The 20426-nt window shown below is 41.0% G+C and overlaps 4 protein-coding genes and 1 long non-coding RNA gene across 5 annotated transcripts; all 5 read left to right on the top strand.

Annotated features, from left to right (window-relative positions):
• Positions 1-870: 870 nt before the first annotated feature.
• On the top strand, positions 871-2453 carry LOC103317513. The gene is made up of 2 exons (XR_512892.2): positions 871-1128; positions 1223-2453. It is a non-coding gene; the product is annotated as an uncharacterized LOC103317513 (long non-coding RNA).
• A 9803-nt stretch (positions 2454-12256) lies between these two features.
• LOC100678241 (trypsin-1-like) lies at positions 12257-13582 on the top strand. Its single transcript, XM_003424941.5, has 4 exons — positions 12257-12441; positions 12523-12863; positions 12920-13252; positions 13327-13582. Exons 1-4 carry the CDS (start codon positions 12378-12380, stop codon positions 13513-13515), a joined length of 927 nt encoding a protein of 308 aa, XP_003424989.1. The 5' UTR covers positions 12257-12377; the 3' UTR covers positions 13516-13582.
• Positions 13583-13691: 109 nt separating this feature from the next.
• LOC100120625 (trypsin-1) lies at positions 13692-15021 on the top strand. The gene is made up of 3 exons (XM_016981134.3): positions 13692-13859; positions 13919-14256; positions 14327-15021. Exons 1-3 carry the CDS (start codon positions 13796-13798, stop codon positions 14462-14464), a joined length of 540 nt encoding a protein of 179 aa, XP_016836623.1. The 5' UTR covers positions 13692-13795; the 3' UTR covers positions 14465-15021.
• A 177-nt stretch (positions 15022-15198) lies between these two features.
• LOC100302048 (serine protease) lies at positions 15199-16432 on the top strand. The gene is made up of 4 exons (NM_001161703.1): positions 15199-15287; positions 15348-15688; positions 15760-16095; positions 16166-16432. The coding sequence occupies exons 1-4, from the start codon at positions 15239-15241 to the stop codon at positions 16346-16348; spliced, it is 909 nt and encodes a 302-aa protein (NP_001155175.1). The 5' UTR covers positions 15199-15238; the 3' UTR covers positions 16349-16432.
• Positions 16433-19229: 2797 nt separating this feature from the next.
• LOC103317609 (mite allergen Der p 3-like) lies at positions 19230-20382 on the top strand. The gene is made up of 4 exons (XM_008216039.1): positions 19230-19272; positions 19366-19688; positions 19759-20118; positions 20197-20382. The coding sequence occupies exons 1-4, from the start codon at positions 19230-19232 to the stop codon at positions 20380-20382; spliced, it is 912 nt and encodes a 303-aa protein (XP_008214261.1).
• Positions 20383-20426: the final 44 nt, after the last annotated feature.

Raw genomic sequence — 20426 nt, 5'->3', positions numbered from 1 at the left:
ACAGTAGTATATCTTATAGAGGCAAAACAAGTTTACCTGTACATAGGGCCGGTTCACAAAACTTAAACTTAAGAACTTACATACTAATACTAAAACTAAACAATTCACCATTTGTTTTTATAAAACTAGTTAACGGTGTTATAGCCTTTGTTTGAAATATTTTAAACATAATTTTTTCTCTTTCTCTGCCTTCTGGAATCATTGTGGTATTTTCCTTAATGGGAGGGTATGGCAATGTAATGTTAAAATGTTTAGCTTCATAAAAAACATATTCTAGCGATCTGTTTATAGAATAAGTCATGTGATTGTAGAAAATGTATATTCTACTGCATGTGTATGCGGGTGTGTCCGTGTGTGCATAGGATCATTAATTTTTTATTTTCTCAATTGTTTAATGGTCATTTAATAATTAAAATAACTTATCGGTTTTCTCCTATGAATCTTTTCACTAATGCTACTAAATTTTAAATTACTTACTACACTCTTTGTAGCTTGCCTTTTTTTGTTATAAATATCGCATAAAAAATATAAGCTATTTCCGTAGCACTATTTGGCCTGAATTTATATTTTTTTTTGTTACCTACTAAGTGGACCGCGAACAGAATTTATTTTGTGTATACCCCGGAGTATAATATTTGAAATAATTTGATAATATGACATTTTAAGAAAAGTTGTGATTGGCATAAGCTAATTCGTTTATTATTCTACCAGCTTTTATGCGCCATAAAATAAATTGATAAGGAAAAATGCATGCTGTATACAGTATTACGAGCATTCAAACAAATTACTCGCAGCGTTGGGATAAAAAATAGATATATAAATGAATTTTCAAACAATATCTTAATTATGTCTTAGTAACGAGTTACGAAAATGGCTGCTCTGAGGTTATTTATTTTGTGTGAGTTGGTTGCTATAGCATCAGCCGAAAATTATCGTTGCTGCCCCTGCGTTCCTTGTACTACTACTGGCCCGACTCCAGTAACACCAGTGAATCCAACTGGAACTACTCCTACTTTTACTCCATCTCCTGGCACAACTGTTAGTTCAACTACTTCTACCAGCGCAAATCCCACAAAATGCTAGCGCGAAGATGGTGACGTGCTCCTCAGCAACGTCAGTCTTTTAAGCGTAAGACGTTTTGTTTAATACTTTACGTATGTGATCTATTGCAATTTCGGTTTCATATGCATTTAACTTTTCGAAACATTGCATATCGTTGTAGCTGGAAGGCCAACCCTCGACAGAACCTACCCAGGCTACAAGATAACCTGCACTAGGTGCTACTCCATTCTCGGTGCTTTGCAAAATCTGTTAAACATCAGCGTTGCTAGAGGTGGATACTACTGCAGCTCAGTTTTGCTGGAAGTAAATGTCAGCTTCCTCGGCCTCCTTGGTTGTTGCCAGGTTTACGGCAGAAGGCTTAAGAAGGGCGAAACGAACGGCTGTTCATAATTCCAAGATGCTCATGTATAATATTGTTGCTTGTCGTGTCTTGTCGCCCTTTGACGACGTCGTCGTCCCCTACGAATAGTATGAGATTTCATTTTTACGCGACGAAGAGCTTTACATTTCAAATCTCGCCACGAACAACTTCACATTTTAACAGTTGCCGCGAAGAATAGCTTACTTCACCTTTTTGCCACGAAGACTATGAGATTTCACGTTTTTGTCACAAAGACTGGTACATTTAACGTTTTTTCCGCGAAGACTAACACGTTTCACATTTTGCCACGAAGACTTACATATTTCATTTTATTTGCCACGACGACTATTGCGTTTCGGAGGCAACATGTTAAAACAGTGAATCAATGTTACATGTTAACAGTAAATTAATCAAAAGAGTTTTAAAAATAAAGTCGAGTTATGTCTATAGAATGAAATTTTTAATTTCGATGAAATTTTCAAATTTTTTTCAGTGGAAAAAAATAAAAATTTCGTCTGTAAGAGAAATTTGTGTGGTCAATATCCAAGCCATAAAGCGCTACCAATTGCCTAAAGCTTACGAAGGAAACATTCTTTTAAGCGAAAAAAAGCGAAGATCTTCAGGCAATGATACCTTCTCAATTTCACGATTTATATCACGGAATTATATAAAAATAAACAAATTATTATTATAAATTATTTTTTATTATTCATTTTAACCCTTTTTTATTTTATTGTATGCACTTTGATGTTCATAGATTTTATCAGAATTTGAAATCTGTTGGTCTTCGTGTCAAAATCTGAAATCCGTTAGTTTTTGTGGCGAAAATGTCAAATCTCATAGTCTTCGCGGCAACTATTGAAATTCAATGCTCTTCGTGACAAAGACGTGAACTCTCATGGTTTTCGTGGCTAGAAATGAAATCTGGCAGCTTTTGCGGGGAATTTGGGATCTGATGTTTTTCCTAGGGGGCGACGACGTCTTCGTATAAGTCACCATCACTGGGCAACATTAAAAAGCTTATTTTGCATTTTCGAGTCCGCTAAGTTTACATTCGTCATAGAAAAATGTAACACTCCTTTCTCCTCGATGACCATCATGAGTCTCTGCACACATTCCCCATATGCAGCTTCCAATTTGCAAAAGCACGCAGTTCCCCGATCTCTGGAAGAACAGTTGCTCGAGGGGCAATTTCGCGCTCGCTCTCCCGACGGCAGTAAACATCGCGGAAGAGTCGAGCGGCTCATTGTTCGCGCTCACGAGCGTGTACTTAGTGCGCCAATTGAATTATTCGAGTCGAACAATAATCGCGTCCGTCATGCGCGCGCGAGCAGTTCAGTTTGAGCCGAAAAGGGCGATTTTTCCTGCGTGCGCTGCAGAGAAAGCTGGCGCGCGCAGCTGTTCATATTGTTCGCTGGAGGGAAGATTTTGCCTCGGCTCTTGTTCCCGTCTGCTTTTTTTCGCCGATTCGGATGACGGGGTTCCCCGAACTCCGGAGGAAAAAGAGAGACGTTGCGTAACCTCGAGGACTTTCTAATAAACAGAGATTATCGAGTTATACTCTCGTTTTTGTTTTCGTCCATAATATCTTTATCGCTCGAATTTTTATTTCTCCGCACACTTTCCTTTTGCACTATCTTCTGTGAACGAATCGTGTCTGATCCCAAAAACAACAACATTTTATTCACCCTCGCACGAGGAAAATTCCGCGATGCGACGTCGCTCGTATATCACTCACTCGACGTCGGCTATGCGTTTCATGCGCGAAAACCAGACTAAACGCTCGGATGCGTAAATCGCGTCCCCCCTCTCTCTATATTCGAGCTGAAATATCGTGAGAACGTGGCATTTTTCGCATCATCAGGTGCAGGGCTCGCACAGGTGCTTTCTACATAAACTATACGCAGCGCTTGAGTTACGAGCTTAGCACAATGCCGAATATTGTCGCCGGCGGTTTCGCTTTCTATTCCCCGCTGTTTACTTCATAGCCAAGAATTTATAGAAGTGTCCTCGCCGAGTGAGTTATCCGCGATGCGTCTACGTTTCAATTACCCGATACACAGCCGCGAGTCGCCCTCCCTCGCGCTTTCTTCCCTCGTAACACACTTCTGCCTCGCGAATGTGCCAGCCGGCAATCGAAGCGTGTACGTGTGTATACCGATCGCCGCAGGTTTTGGTCCCCATAAACATCCCGCGGCTGAGTACACACAGAGCGATCCATTGTGTGTTGCGCGCGGCGGTCTGTTATAAGTCACTGAACGTCAGACGCGCGCGCGCTCGATTATGATCTCGAGTAGAGCTCGCTGCATTGTGTGTCGGCGTGCGGTCCTCTCGTGCGCGGCTCTACAGAGTACTCGCCCGGTGCCCTCTGGCTACCGGTTTCTCGCCGATTTGCCGTTCGAATCGCTTTTCTTTTTCTCCTTGTGGATACGTGCGCGCGACCGTGGCTTCCAAAATAAACAAAGAGAGCGAGATACAGTCGGGTCGGGAATTAGAATCGAATGAGATATGCGCGCGCCGGCGTATCGCGAACAAAACGATCGTGATCGTTAAGAAATCGGCTCGGGTATATGCGAGTCCCTTTCGTTTCGCCTCATCTCCTGCGCATGCAGCGTTCGGTAACGGGCCCGCGAATATTTGATTGGATCATTCCAGACGTCGGACCCTCGAAACTTGTGTTTGTGTACACGTACATTCCCTCTCGGTCTCTCTATCTCTCGCGTGCAATTTAAAGCGCATTTTCGTCCGAGCCGTTATAATTGAGGCGCTCGCGCCTCGTCCTGCTCAGCTCGTGCCCTCCCCCTTATTCGCGTCGCGTGTAATGACTCGAGAGGATGAGAAGGAGGAGGAGGAGGAGGAGGAGAGCGAGGGAGGGACACAAAGAGCACACGGGGATTTTAGAGCTCTCTGTCGGTTTATTTCTTCTTTCTCGATCCGTGTGAAGCGGAGAGGATGAGCGCTTTGATGGTGCCGAGTGTCGGGCGGTCACGTTCGGATTCGATATGTACTGTATGCGTGTAATGCGCGTACCTGCGCGTACCTGCGCGAAATCGGTATGTGTATCGATCCTGCTTTGTTTTCATCGTTCCGCGACTCGCGCTTTTTTCAATCCCCAGAGCAAATGTGGGCAAATTTTTTTAATGGCGAGAGCCGACGTGTAATCGAATGCAAATACACGCCTTGGCGGGTGGTTATCGGTAAGGCTGATGTTTCTTCGTTGCTATTATGCAGGAGTTTTTTGACCCCGGAGTCTGAGATGAACCTTCGTGATTGATGACTCGTTTTCGAATTTGCATCTCTTTGAAGTCCCTTCATAATATACCGATTTTTCGTCACAAAGTTTCACTTTTTTCGTATTTGCAGGCCAAGGAATGCGTTCGATCCTGTATACTGGCAGCGCTAGATACTTTATTATAAGTGAGCCTCTCTCTCTCTCTCTTTCGTTGTGCATTATCGTTATATTATGTACTCGCGAGCTCGTATTATACTTAGCCTGGAAATTCCATAAATCAGAATAATTACTCGTCGATCGGTAAAAGCTTTTCGCCGAATGCACACGTACACTCGCGCCCGTAAGTCGACTGCATTCCAGCGCTATCTCGATGATTCATTCTCGAATTTCATCCAGTTCCGAGAGAGAGAGAGAGAGAGAGAGAGAGAGAGAGAGAGAGAGAGAGAGAGAGAGAGAGAGAGAGAAAATTAAGCGTCCAGCTGCAAGAGCCGGAAAAAATCGGCCGTTTCCGAAAAACAGGCCTCTCTCTCCGCCTTCACTTCGTTTCCGGTGTGTGTGCCCATAGAGGATACAGCGAGAGAAGAACGAGAGAATCCCCGGCGTACACGGAGTCGGGAACGTCGAAAAGAAAACCTCGGCTATTTCTGCGCTTCCGCGTCTGTGCGCAGCACAGCCTGCAGCGGCAAACCGGAATTCCAATGCGGCGTAATATTTATCTCGACGCTCAGATCCACACACGCGGCCGGCTAATCGCTTCGTTATACTCGACTAGTTGTACTCGGCTCGTAAAGAAGACTTTTGCCGCGGCGATTACGGGAGCTTTTTAGCCAAGCGCTCGAAGCTACCGAGGGAAAAGGTCAAGGGCGGAGAGATTGCGCTGACGAGGAATGCTTTTATAATGTGGTGTATTAGTGTGTGTGTGTGCGGATGGCGTCGAACCGTTATAAGTTTTGCGTTATTTTAATTTTAATTGGGCTTATAAATAGCTGAGGGAAATAAATTGGCCGAGTCGATATTTCTTTAATGCGCGGCGCACGTAGACCGTGCATAGGTATTTACGGCGCCGCGTGACAAATTCGGAAAAATTGGATTATTTAACGACGCGATAAAGCCGGAATGCCTGGAATCCGGTGAGCTTTAATAAACCTAATGGAGAATCCTCACATTGGATAGTTTTGTTTCCGATAAAACGTCGTACATTACTCGCGAGAGAGAAAGAGAGAGAGGGAGAGAGAGAGAGAGAGAGAGAGAGAGAGAAAGAGAGAGAGAGAGAGAGAGAGAGAGAGAGAGAGAGAGAGAGAGAGAGAGAGAGAGAGAGAGAGAGAGAGAGAGAGAGATCAGAATCGAACTTCTCTCTACACGTTATAAAACTCGAGTTATTTTCCGGTAAATATATACGAGCTTCCCGATAGGTCCGTATGTGATTTGTTTTGCTCATTTTTCCACGCGGTTCAACGCACGAGATCACGATTGCGCCACTGCGTGCTATATTCACAAGCCGTGTAAGGGCAATTGATTTCTCAATATCGATCCTCGGCCGATCGATGCTTATCGCGAGGTCGGTCGCATCCGTTACGTAAATAGGTATCGCGACTACGTAACACACAAAGACTCGCGGTTACGTTGAAAATTCCGCGTTCGAATAAAAGCAAACCGAGCTATTTAAAGCCGTGGATTAATACCCGCATGTGTGTATATAGAGGCGTCGCATGGGAATAGCGCGTACGCCGGGAGCCCGGCGATATGTCACTAAGCGCGAGTCGGCCGATAGCATCGTCGCGCCATTACTCAGTGCTTTACACGAAGGCTTCCGTTTCGCGATTCCTTACGAGGATGCTATACCTGCGTGGAAATCCTGGAGGTTTACTGTCGATGTCTGGAAGATTCTATAAATAGTCGACGTTCTCCGCATGCGAGAGTTTTATGCTCAATCGAGAGGAGGAATGGGATTCTGGAAAAAGAATCAAGGCTCCGGAACTCCGCGTGTTTGCCAGAGGCAAACGCGTCTTATTACGCGCTAATAGGTTAAAACGACAGTACACGCGTATACTTTGTATTCATCTGGGCTGTTTGCACTTGGCGCGACGGTGGAAAGACTGGCGCCTACCGGTGACCGGTCAATCGTCTGTTTGCCAATATGTGCTGTTTTTGTAGGTGTATCTATATTAGAGGAAACGTGTGTAATGCTAGCTTTTTTTCTACCGGAAATTTTTAACCCTCGATCGGAGTGAGGGTCAGTGGGGGACTGTTGTTCGGAGATGGAAAAGTTCGTTTAACGATTTTTAGAGCTTTATGAATAAGTATAAAAAAAATAAATACTTATTATAAATATTACCAGACAAATTATGCAGTATTTATTAAAATCAATTTTAATAATTGCTGTATTCTGCTGATACCTATATAATGAAAGTATTCATAAAAAAAAAAAAAAAAAAAAAAAAAAAATACAACCTTAGTACACCCAACGCTGTATCAGTAGCTTTAGTACTGTGAAAAGTTGCTTTCGTTCAGTATGTCGAACATGCATTTCATTCTGTTATTATTAATTTTGAAACATGTGTCATGTTTCGTTTTTAAAAATGAGGCATTCAGAATTCTATTGCATCATTTGTCAAATTTAAATTATCATCAAAGCATTATTTTTAAAACAGATGTTAAAAATATCTCGACGAAGATAGAACAAGTATTAAATCATATTGCTTCTCAAAAACTTACTCTTCTAGTAGATAACCAATTTCAAAATTCTACATTTAATATCGGTTCAAAAATCGTGTGTTCGACGTGCCATTTTAGAAAAACAAGTGTATTGATTTTACTCGAAGGGCTTCATCAGGAGCAGAATGTTGAGAGTCTGTTAAACAGTTATGTTCAGCTATCACCTGGAAGAATCAGACCTAAATGCTTGATTATTTTCGATGACCTAAAGGTAGAAGACAAGAAAATCCATTTAATTTTAAATTATGCTTGGTCGAAGCAATTTTTAGACATCAGTGTTATAAAAATAAATTCCGACGAGAAAAAAGTAATGATTTACAATTTCAATCCATTTACAATGGTTTACAATCAAGAAAACTTAAAGTCGTCAACGATAATTTTTCCGGATAAACTAGTAAATGCCAATGGATTTCCTTTGAGAACTTCATACTTAGACTTAGTACCATACATGATGACAAGAACAGAGAACAATAATTTATTGTACAACGGAATCACATTTAACACCACAATTTTGATATTATCAATACTAAATTTTACGTTGAAAATATTAGATATGGGTAATCATACTGTTAAATGGTCTTCTATCCAATTAAACAAGTTAAACATTGACATGATGCCTGTACCACTTTATCCTGTACCATCACGATTGAAAAATCATTGGGAAATGAGCAGGATATTTCTGTTTGATAGTATGTGTGGTATAACTGCTATTAATAACGTTAACAACAAGAAAATAAATATCTCCTTTTTGGATGTTGTACAAATTTTACTGAGCGTTGGCTTTATTTATCTATTGAGTTATGCAGTGAATCTTGTGATTATTAAAAATAAATCAAATGAGATCTTTAGAAACTTCAGTCTTATATTAAACCAACCAAGGACAAGAGTGCCGCAAAAACTTCGGGAAAGAGTAATATTTCTTTCCATCGCTATAGTATCAATAGTTGGTTCACCTACTATTACAGCGAAGCTTACGGGTTTCTTGTTAGAACAATCCGGTGAATACATAATCAATACTTTTGAAGACGTAGTAAAATTAGATTTGCAACCTTATGCATACAGTGATCTGGCAGAAGCGTTTGATAATGAGGATCCCTTTGCGCGAATAGTTAAATCAAGAGTTAAATTGGTTAATCATATGAGCATCTGTGTCAAACAATTGCTGAAAAAGCGCAAAGTAATTTGTTTTGTTCCTGAAATTCAAGCGCAATATTTTCAAAGTATACATCGTACCGATAAGGGTTCAATCACTATAAGTATGTCGAATATGAGATTCTCTTTTTCGAAAGCATGTTACTTCTTTCAAAAAGGGTCGCCCTTTGTTGAAAAAATAGACGAAAACTTGCAGAAAGTAATAGAGTCTGGATTGTTAAATCAACTGAGTAAAATTAGAGATTCCAAGTTAAAGATAAAAGATAGTGCTGATTCTCCAGATGGTATGTTTGTTACTGCAGAGTTGGCAACTATAATTATATTTGGAAATGTTTTATCGATCATAGTTTTTTTGATGGAGCTTTTGATGAAAAGCTTTTGAAATTGCGCATGATGTAAGTTTTGAATCTATTCGTAAAGCTACTACTATTTTGTAAGCTAGTATAGCAAAATATGAAAAAAATATATGAGTGCAGCACAGTGCATTCTATATCTCAAAAATTCACCAACAAACATTATGAATTCGATACCTCCATATCACGCAAAACTTTTCAGTAGAAACAGACGCATATACCAAGACAGCTCCATAAAGTAGCCACGAGCCAATTCACGTCCATTCGCAGCAATAACTCTAGCCCTCATTTGCGAATATAAACGTCTCAACTCGTTGCAACGTCAATCGCGATAAAACCCACTCCGACGTGGGATTAAATTGATTTCGCGCGCACATCAATCGCCGCGAACGGCCGACGTTTCCGGTCTCGTCCCCACAGGCGACTTCTATACACTAGATGTAATAATGCATCCGTGTGTACAATGCAACAGCTATTGTACATGCACGTAACGAAGATTTTTAGGTTTCCTTGAGAATAATTTCGCAACTTCGCCGTGCTACACGAAAATTAGACTTTCGTATAATAACGCTTCAAGAACACCGAGAGCTGTAATTTCTGAAATTGTGTAAAAAGCCTCATCTGAATTTAATCGCTAACTCGAAGAACAATTACGAGCTCATTCAGCTACCGCCAGCACAAAGCTATGCCAAGTTAAAGCCATTCGCGGGGACACGGCATTTTACTTAACTACAAGGTCATTTCTACTTCGATCCTGGCAAATATTTGCCTCGGGTTCGCGGAAGGAACTTGAACTCGAGGCCTTGGAACGACTAATTTTTTTTTCGGAAATAAGTATCATCTCTCCTTCTTCCTTTTTGACTGTAGACGATAGAATACCAGGCTTTCGAAAATCCGAGTAAATATAGGCAAACAGAATATGCAAAGGTCAATCGATAACGAGGACTGAGGAGTTTGCTTTGACGGAAGCTACGCGCCTTCGGAGAATTTCCGGGTCTACAGGTGGTGCAAAATCGGATGCCTTCTAAATACTCGGTCCACTTAGCGATATCTCTCGGTTCTTCCGTATTGAAAGAGACGTCAGCGGAATTCGGTCACTGGAATTCCCGAGGACGACTTTTTTTTTCGTGAAATCGAAGATCGAAAAGTAATTCTCGCGACGAGAGCTGCGAGAATTAAAAGAGAGTAGATTACCGTGTCGAATTTCGAGAAAATTTATCGATGAGTCAAAAGCTCAATTACGTCAGTGCCAGGCAAAGAAGGTAAACTCGTTCCGACGTTATTTCGATTGTGCAGCCATAACGGCCAGTTGCGGCGAGCAACAAACGTAGGACCAGATTGAAAATTATTGTTGCATTCGAGAGCGGCGAAATGAGCGCCGGTTCACTTTATATGCGCCGACGCGAGCGACTCGTCGCTCGTGTGTAGGTTTGCTGTGCCGTTACGAGTGACACAAACTTATGGATCGTTTATTCGTTGCTCGGCTTTCCTTTCGATTATTCTTGCGTCTTGAAAAGCATAATGAGAAACTGCCACATTTGCCGTGGACAGGAACAACGAGGAACACTGATGTGTGTACACACGATTGAAATGTGAAAAGTTTTCCAGCAAAGTATAGTCACGAGTGTTTGCTCTGGTATTAGTTTTTGTAGACAATTAATGATGCTTAGGAAAGTGCGAGACTGGTATTCGTCTTATCGTGTTTTATTTTTGAAATTACTCAACTGAGCTACGCACACGATTCACGAATCGATCTATAAATTACACTTTCGATCGAATATCTTTAGGAGTTCGATCGTGACGCGATTAATCATTAATAATTTATGGGTATCAATGATGATTAGCATTTTCAATGATTAAGCATTTTGAAAGCGTGTAACCCATAAAAATGTGTGCATCGAATTCCCGGATCTCGTATCGCGAATTTATTTGATAAGCTGTGGTATATATACCAGTTAAACGTTTTTACATGTACGTTTCTAATCATTCTCTCGCCTGTAATTATCTCGCGCACTATGATAGTCAAGACGTTCTTCGCGTACAGCATCTTCCTGTCAATCAATGGTAAACACATCGACAGCTTTAATTTTTATAGTATCCGAGCTGTATCAAATCCGATCTTTTCAAAAAATTTTCAGACGCACTCGCTTTCCTGGACCCTGAGGGTATAACCGGTGGCCGAGATGCGGAGCCTCTCGAGTTTCCCTACGTCGTGTCTTTGCGCAACGGTTCCGGCGTGCATATCTGCGGAGGTGGAATCATCGGCGATCGGTACATCCTAACCGCGGCCCACTGCGTCATCCGCGAAGACGTCAGTTTCAACGATTTTCCATACACGATCGTCGGCGGTATCAGTCACTTGGAGAATGATGCTGATACCAAGGTCGAGATCGGCGTCGAGAAGATCTACATTCGTGAGATCTACAATCAAAGCTACTGGGCATTCAGCGACACTTCTGATTTGATTAGGCTTATTGGCAGAGACAAACAATCATGCGATTGATTTTCCAATTTATCTGAAAAACAAACTGGACATCGAGAACAACGAAGGACTATCGATCCTCGATCTTCCGGAGAAACCAGCAGGCAAGGACTACGATACTTACCTCGACGTGACTGCCATACTGGCCGGTTTTGGATACGATTACATGAACTACCCACGGTAATAATACCGGTCAGCTGCACAAAGCCAATATCCTGGTCATCGACAACTTCGAGTGTAAAAAGAGCTTCCGAAACCCGATCCTCGACTCGTAGATTTGTGCCAAGATGATCGAGCACGACGACTCCACGCATCAGGGAACTTGTTACGTAAGTTTTTACCGATTTTTCGAGAACCGATTTTCACGATTTTTCATCTGATAATTGTGATTTTTTGCGCAGTGCGATAGTGGCAGCTTACTCGTACTGGAGAACACAGTGATTGGCGTGGTTAGTGGATCCAACGAATACTGCGACCAATCGCTTGCTCCAGGCTTGTATACGAGGGTGACGTCCCATCTGGATTTTATCAAGAACGCCATGAAGGATGAGACCGATGGAATGCGCGTTGCTACCGCGACTGACTGATAGAATTTAGGGAATGTGTGTTATGGATTATAATAATTGCATGAATATAATTTGACTGTCGATGTTTAATAGTTTGTACTATACATAAAGTTAACAACAATAAATTATGAGAAATTGCGTGCTGTAACAAACACGCTTAATCGATTTCTGAGAAGCCTCAGAGTGCTGATGCATATGCGAAGGAAGAGCAGTTATTTTAATTGCCAAGTAAATCATCGAGTTTTCCTTGTATCGAGAGAATCGACTGCGGTTCGTGAATCAATTTTAAAGACTCTAACGGATCCTAGTGTTTAATCGCCTGATGCGCAGTATATAAACGTAGTTTTAGCGCCGTAGTCGCTTGGCAAACACTCCGCCAAGTGTGTTTCAGTTTCTATTGTCAGAACGATACATTTTTGTTCTTGTGTAAACACGGTAGTATTCCTACAGCGACATGAATTGTGTCGATCGGTATCTTCTTTGCTTAGCCATATCGTGCAGTTTTCTGTTTTATAATGGTGAGATGTTCGGTTTATGCATTTTATGCAATACGCTGCTTTAGAAAACTAATTGAAAAATTGGATTCGCAATGAAATAAGCACAATTACTGGAGAGTGCGCCTCTGATCGGTGGCGAGAAGGCCAGCTCCAGTGCCGAGGAGATCAGGTACCTGGTATCCTTGCAGACTCGGGACACCGAGCACTTTTGCGGCGGGAGTATAATCGGTGACCGATTCATCCTCACGGCAGCTCACTGCGTCGTCGACGGTGGCAACGAGTTCGAGGACAAACCGATCCGCATCGTGGCTGGGACTAACGATCTACGGGACGAGGACAGGGAGCCACTCGTCATCGACGTCGAAAAAATCTATGTGCCCGGAAACTATAACGATTCCGAGTGGGCGACGTCCATACCGTCGAGCGACATTGCTGTGCTGAAGGTAGGTTACTTCATCGGAGTGCATTGCAGTTCGCTCATCGCCATTGGTCTTTGCAGTTGAATCAGAGCTTGAATCTGCGCTACAATCCACGATTGAAGAAGCTACGCCTACCTCGTCTAAACCGTCGTCACAAGGGCAACTACCGATCTTACGAGGGCGAGGACTGTGTGATAGCCGGTTTTGGCTGGAACAAGGTCAAAGTAAAGACCCACCGCAAGAACAAAACCGAGTACGAGGTCGGCTCGTCAACGGATCGGTTGTTCCGTGCCAGCGCCAAAGTGATCGGTAACGCCGAGTGCCAGGACTACTACGTCAATCCGATCGGCGATAGCGAACTCTGTGCCAGAGTCGACGAACACAACGACGACACGCCTCAGGGAGTCTGTCGAGTGAGATTTTACGCGGTTCAAACCTTGATTCGTAACGGCCGATCTCGATCGTTAACTTTATGTTTGTGTTGCAGGGGGACAGCGGTGGACCTTTGGTGTACAAGTCTAATACGATAATTGGCGTCGTCAGTGGGATCTCTATTGGGTGTAATGAGAACAACGAGCCCGGGATTTACTGCAGAGTCTCGGCTTACATTGAGTTTATTAAAAACGCGATGAAGGATGTTACCGATGGCATGCGCGTTAAGACATTTGAGGATTGAAATGTTAAAATTTTTTGTAGAATTCTGTTATAGATTTGATAATACAACTAAGATAACGATTTGATAATTCTTTGTTTTCATTTCGCAAGTGCGTCTGTCATTGTTGCGATACTTCATCAAATATACCTTTGTACTTATTGCGGTATTCTTACGAAAGTCCAATGTTCAAAAAAGTTTGCTCTTTTTTGTATAAATTAACTATACAGATACCGAATATATAAGCACTGACACGTGTAATGGCACGAATCAAAACCAGACGTGAGCCGACGCACCGTCCAAAATGAGAAGTATTTCTGGTATTCTGCTCCTTCTAATCTCTTGGACGACCTTGTTATCCTGCAATGGTAAGTTAATCAAGTAATTTCAATCGTTCTATATTTATTAATTCAAACCGATTTTCTAGGTGTGTCGGCGATAATAAATGGCAAAAACATAAGCACCGGCCAAGAGCCTCACCAGTTTCCATATCTCGTGTCTTTCGTCAACTCAACGATCGATCACTGGTGTGGTGGTTTAATAGTAAGCGACCAGTACGTTCTCACAGCAGCTCATTGTGTGATGAAAGACAACAAGACCTTCTACGATATACCGCGTCTCATTGTCAGTGGTGTACACCAGCTGAACATCAACGAGAACTCCAAAGTCGTGGTCGAAGTCGAAGAGATCTTTGTCGACGAACGGTACGACCATTTTATGTGGGCTTATGGTGTAGTACCTGAATATGACTGGGCATTGCTTAAGGTCAGTTAAACTCCGGAATCGATTGGACAGATATTAATGTTGTTAACTTACGCTGCGTTCGAACTTTCAGCTGAAGGCCAAGTTAGACATAAAAAACAATCCTAATCTTTCAATTATTGAACTCCCAAAGAAAATCCCTGGAACAGACCACTACGACACGTACTTGAACGTCACTGCAAGTTCGCAGGTTTCGGTTACATTCGATTGATCATCAAAAACGATACATATTTTACTATCAACGAATACCCAACAGACGATACTTAAAATTTTGCTTCCAAGGTGACAGTGGCAGTCCACTGGTTTATCAAAATACAGTCATCGCTTTGTTGAGCTCGTCTACGAGTGGCTGTAACGAGAATAATGCCTCAAGTACCTATACCAAAGTGGCACCTCATGTGGAAACGATTAAAAATGTGTTGAATGGCGTCACTGATGGAATACGTACTTCCGCTGCTTTGGTGGACGAGGACTTGGACGATTAGTGATTTCGTTAATTTGAAAATGATAAACACGAGGCTTGTAATGACTATACTCGCGATATGCGAGTAGTAAAGACTGTATTTCATGTCCAACTTTGTATGCAATGACGCCTGTTGATGTTGTGTATATATATATATATATATATATATATATATGCTTACTCTCCATTGTAAATTGTATTAAAAGATTTTTAAATTAAAGCAAGTGATTCTCAATATGTACAAAATTTTCGTACATAAAACAGTACATATTCATGCACTTACACTTACGATTGTCTGATTTTTTGCGAGAAATGTAGCTATAAATATAACATATAGTTTTTGAGCAAATTAATGTTTCGTATTTTACTACTCTTCTACACATGACTGATAAGAATTAATCACTTATTCCTTACTTCTATGACGCAAGTTCAAATGCTTTATACGACTGGTATATACACTGCAATTTTGTCCAGGTTAATTTATTATTCAACAGTTGAACAATAATTATACTCGCAGCCATAATGAAGATCGTTCTTTTCGCGACGTGTATTATTCTTGTATTTAACAATGGTAAGATTTTCTTTAAAATACTTAAATTATACAGTACTAATGACACAACTGCATAAACAGTTCGGGGCTCACTCGAGGCTGAGGGCATAATCGGTGGACGAGATGATGACGGGCCTAACGAGTTTCCATATCTCGTGTCCTTTAAAAATGCTACAGAGCACTGGTGCGGCGGTGCGATAATAGGTGATCAGTTCATTCTCACAGCGGCTCATTGCGTCATCGAGGAAGATGTGAAGTTTCGCGACTTTCCTCACAAAATCATCGCAGGCATTGACTCCCTCGACTCTGATCAAGATACCAAAGTCGAGGTTGACGTTGAGAAGATCTATGTCAGCGAGCGTTACAACCATTCCTGGTGGTTTCTGGGTGACACAGCCTTGGATGACTGGGCTGTGCTCAAGGTTGATTTTAGTTTATCGCGATGGCGATTTTCACAGGAAAAACGTTCTTATATGATTCTTTATTGCTTTAGTTGAAAACTAAACTGGACATCAACAACAACAAAGGCTTGGCAATCGTTAATCTGCCAGAAAAAATCAATGGAACCAACGAGTACGACACCTATGAAAATGCCACGGCGCTTTTAGCGGGTTACGGCTATGATTACATTGAAATAATCAAATACCAGAATGGTACCGAGAGAGACAGAGGAAATTCCACTGGAGAATTGCACAAAGCGAATGTGCGCGTGGTCAGCAACAATGTGTGCTCCGATCCGGTAGACGGTTATGATTCCCCTGTCTTGGATACGCAGATCTGCGCTAAAATTATCGAGCATGCAGATTTGACGCCTCAAGGACCGTGTAACGTAAGATTATACTATATTTAATAAATTAACTAAGAATATATATGAATAAACCTGTATATACGTGTCACAGGGTGACAGTGGAAGTCCGCTGGTGATCGATAACACGGTGATCGGTATAGTGAGTGTCTCCGTACTCGCCTGTAACGACAATAGAGTGCCGGCTCTCTATACCAGGGTTACATCCTATACGGATGCTATCAAGAATGCGATGAAAGGCGTTACCAAAGGATTACGCGTTGCGTCAGCACCCTGAAATTTATTTGTAAATTTGGTGCAATGTATCAGAAATTTAAATAAAAAGTGTAGCATTTTATTCTAGCAAATATATATTTTGAATGAAAAACGCTAAACGCTTTATTTCATTTATTAATTTTCTTTTCAGTTGATCCGAAAGTGCTTTAAAACACAAGAGCGTATCAAATATAAAAATATACGGATTTCAAATCTTTCGAGTAGTTTTTTTCTGTGTTGGTGTGAACATTTTGCTGAAAAATATGGTCTAACATACTTTTAGAACAAGTGTACTAATACTATTAAAACACTTAATAGTTTTTGACGCGCACGATGTTATGCATCCTCGCAACGGAAGCGGCAGGTAAATCAAAAATTGTACTTTGGCAAAATACTTTCAACATAAACATTTTTAGTTGTAAAAGTAATATCTCCTTTCAAATCAAATCAGTAATCTGAAAAAGCTCTTATCTCGATTCATCATCAATCATTGTCTAGACTTTACTTTCAAAGTAAACATTTTCAAGATAATTATAGCCCTTGATCGTATTATTATGTACATGACTCATTAATCTCACGTATGCATTTAAAAAATTAGTTCTTGATGTCGATGCAAAGATTGAAGAGGGATGATTTGGAGGGTGAATTCCCTACCGAATCAACTGTGTTTCTCAAAGGAAGGCGGAATGAAAAACTGCTAAAAAATGTTAGTTTCATAGTTATAACTCTATAGAAACTACAATATTTAGTATTTATACAACTTATTATAATAACAAATTTTTTACTTAAACCTGAGGTGTCAAATTAAAGGAAACAAAAGAAATATAGCGTTACTATAAAATTCGGTATGGTTTTGTTACGAAAGTAGAACAACAAACGATGCAGAACTTGACTTTGTATATATAAGAGCGCGCTGTACAGCTATGTTAATATACCGAGTAAATTAATTTACCAAATAAGTCAGTAAAATGAAGCTGATCATCATTGTTATTTGCTCGGTTATCTTTTGCAATCAGCTGATAAAAAAATGTAACTAGAACTCCTGATAATCATCATAAAACGTTATGTAACTTTTTTGACAAAATTATTATCAGTTGAAAGCTTGGACGGGGAGAGCATAGTATTCGGTATTCTGACACCAGATGAAGATTTGCAATAAATGGTTTCACTTCTCTACAAGGACGAACCTCTTTGCACGGGTGGAATCATCGATGACCGTCACATTCTGACAGCTGCCCACTGTGTCATTCTGTGGTACGCACGACCTGTTGCTCGAGCCTTCGTACGACGACTACGGAACTATAATTAAGGTCGCTGTGGCTGAATTAGGAGGATTCGATTACGAAAAAGTTGAATTGCGTCGGTCGATTTTTGGAAGAGTATTTTTTGCTGGTGGATATTCCTCGAGAAAACTTCACCACGGCCATATACGCGTTGTCAACGTTACCGAACGTCACGATAAAGATACACCACAAGGAGCCTGTGTGGTTTGTAATCGTATATTATTGTAGTAATCGCACAATGTTGAGATAGTCTTATTCAAGTACGAATTAATTTATCGAACAGGGTGACAGTGGCAGTCCACTTGTCTTCAAAGGCGTCATTGACATCGGAGTGCTGACGGGCGCTCAGGCAGCGTGTAACGAGAATGTGGCGCCGAGTCGATATACGAGCCTTTTAGCCTTTCGTGAATTCGTCCAGGATGTGATAGATGGGAAAACAGACGGGATGCAGGTACACGAAGCGCAGTAGGCATTTTTGGAGGAGATGTATTGCGATTCTTCAAATTTCATTGTAAATAACAACTACGTAATAAACGATAACAGTAACGTTTTATTTTCTTTTGATAAGTAATACTAAGACACGTTGGTAGGCACGTGGAGGTTTGTTTGATCTCATCAATTCATCAAATTACCCGAGTCAAATACTTTATTTTATTTTACTGACAATACTGCAGATGAGCTTAGAATATAATCCATTGATTGAATAAGCATTTTACTTCCAGTCTTTTGAGATGTGGTCTTAAGCGCCGATAAGATTATCACGAATATAAAATGATTTACCCTATTACAAAATACATTCAGTTCATAATTCACTGACCGTAAGATTCCAAAGGAACGAATGGCCCAAATGAGCTCAAACTCCAGGATATTGTTTAAAAGTACATTAGTTATGGTATGAATGGGGGGATTTGGTTTAAATTTCATAGAAATAAAGTTACATGATAATGATGTTAAAATTAATTAAAAATTGATAAAAAAATCAGTAATATGCTTATAAAACTTTTTCTGACAGGTACATTTTTTCATGATTTCATTGATTTGCAGGTGACAGTGACGATCCTCTAGTGTACCAGGGAGATCTAGCTGTTGGAATCATGAGCTCGTCTGGTCTCTATTGCAATGAAAACAAGATGCCTGAAGTTTACACAAGTGTTTCGTCTCATCAGACGTTTATTCAAAATGCCCTGAAAGGAATCACTGCCAATATGCATGTGCATCGTTATTGAATGAGATAATGTTTTAATGCTATTTTATTTATTTAGAAATAATTAAATAATTTATAAAAAATTTATCATGCAATTTTTCTTGCTGTAGATCTACATTTTTAAATAATTAGTTTTAATAAAAAAAGTGATCATAGTCGGGAGATTTCACAGACATTTTAAAACAAACATATTAGAAGTCTCTGCATAATTTAGAAATCTAACAAATAACATGTATTAGAAAATACAGCTGTGAAATTCGGGCGAACAAAGTTGGCCTAACGATAGGCAAACAGATTTATAAATTTCACCTTAATTAAACAAACGTCTTGATAAGATTTCAATTAGAGTATAAAAACATTCGATGTATCCTCGTAGTCTGCCTTTTAGATTTCTTTCTCTATTTCTCATCGTAAAGATGTTGCTCTTTGGCTTGATAACTCTTCTCTTGGTGCAAAATGGTAAGTCACTTTATTAGAAACTCATAATAATTAAATTTTACAATTCCAAGTTATTGGTATTAATTTTGACATTTTTTTTGCTACAATGAAAAGGTGCGCGAGCTCTGGAGGGTGAAGGTATAATCGGGGGCGAAAAAGTCGACCCCAGGGAGCTCAGCTACCAGGTATCGATACAGGTGCTGGGTTTGCATGTCTGCGGCGGTGCGATCATCGACGAGAGTCACGTGATCACTGCAGCTCACTGTGTCATCGACGATGAAGACAATGATTTTATGTCGCTACCGCTTACAGTCGTAGCTGGTACGATTGACATTAACGACGTGGAGGGACACGAGTATGAGGTTGAGAAGGCTTACATACCCAAGGAGTTTGATATCACCGACATACCAACTATTTATGATATTGCTGTGCTCAAGGTACGCCTTTTCGTGAAGATTTGCAATGCCAATTCAAGCAAACGTTTAAATTGTAATAACGACATTTTAGCTGAGAACGAAGTTGGATCTGAGTGACTCCAGTCTCAGTGCTCTCTCCTTACCTCCCTCGAGCGTAGGTAGAGGCGCTTCTCACGTGAGCTACGCTGGAGAAGAGGCCCTGATCAGCGGCTTTGGTTGGAATCACGTCGAGGTCAAGGATGTTCCAATTCCCGAAGATGAACGTACTGAAGACGGAGACGAGTTCTATAAGATGGAAGATGGCGACTCCAATGGATATCTGCTCAAGGCCAAGACTCTGATCGTCACCAACCGCGAGTGCCAGAAGCACTATCGCCATCTCATCTACAAGAACCAGCTTTGCGCTAAGGTCATCCAGTACGATGAGAACGTGCACCAGGGTGTCTGCTCGGTGAGTTTGAGCTTTGAACACGTTTCTCGTGATTTTAAAGATAATATTTTAGCGAGTTTTTATTTTCTTCTTGTGCAGGGCGACAGTGGTGGCCCACTGGTACATGATGGCAAGACTCTTATCGGCGTGGTAAGCTACAGCCCCATCGGCTGCGTTGATTCGATCCACCCAGCTGTCTACACCAGGGTCTCGTACTTCATCGATTTTATTAACAAGGCCAGAAAGAACATTGTGACCGAGACAATTCGCAGTCACACCTGGTGAACTCGTGTAATGCTATAAGCTCTCTACTTACCAATACTTTATAA

The sequence above is a fragment of the Nasonia vitripennis genome, chromosome 1 (genome assembly GCF_009193385.2).
Source record: "Nasonia vitripennis strain AsymCx chromosome 1, Nvit_psr_1.1, whole genome shotgun sequence".
NCBI lineage: Eukaryota > Metazoa > Arthropoda > Insecta > Hymenoptera > Pteromalidae > Nasonia > Nasonia vitripennis.
Note: the sequence above shows the minus strand (reverse complement) of the source record. Positions and strands in the feature narration are given on the sequence as shown.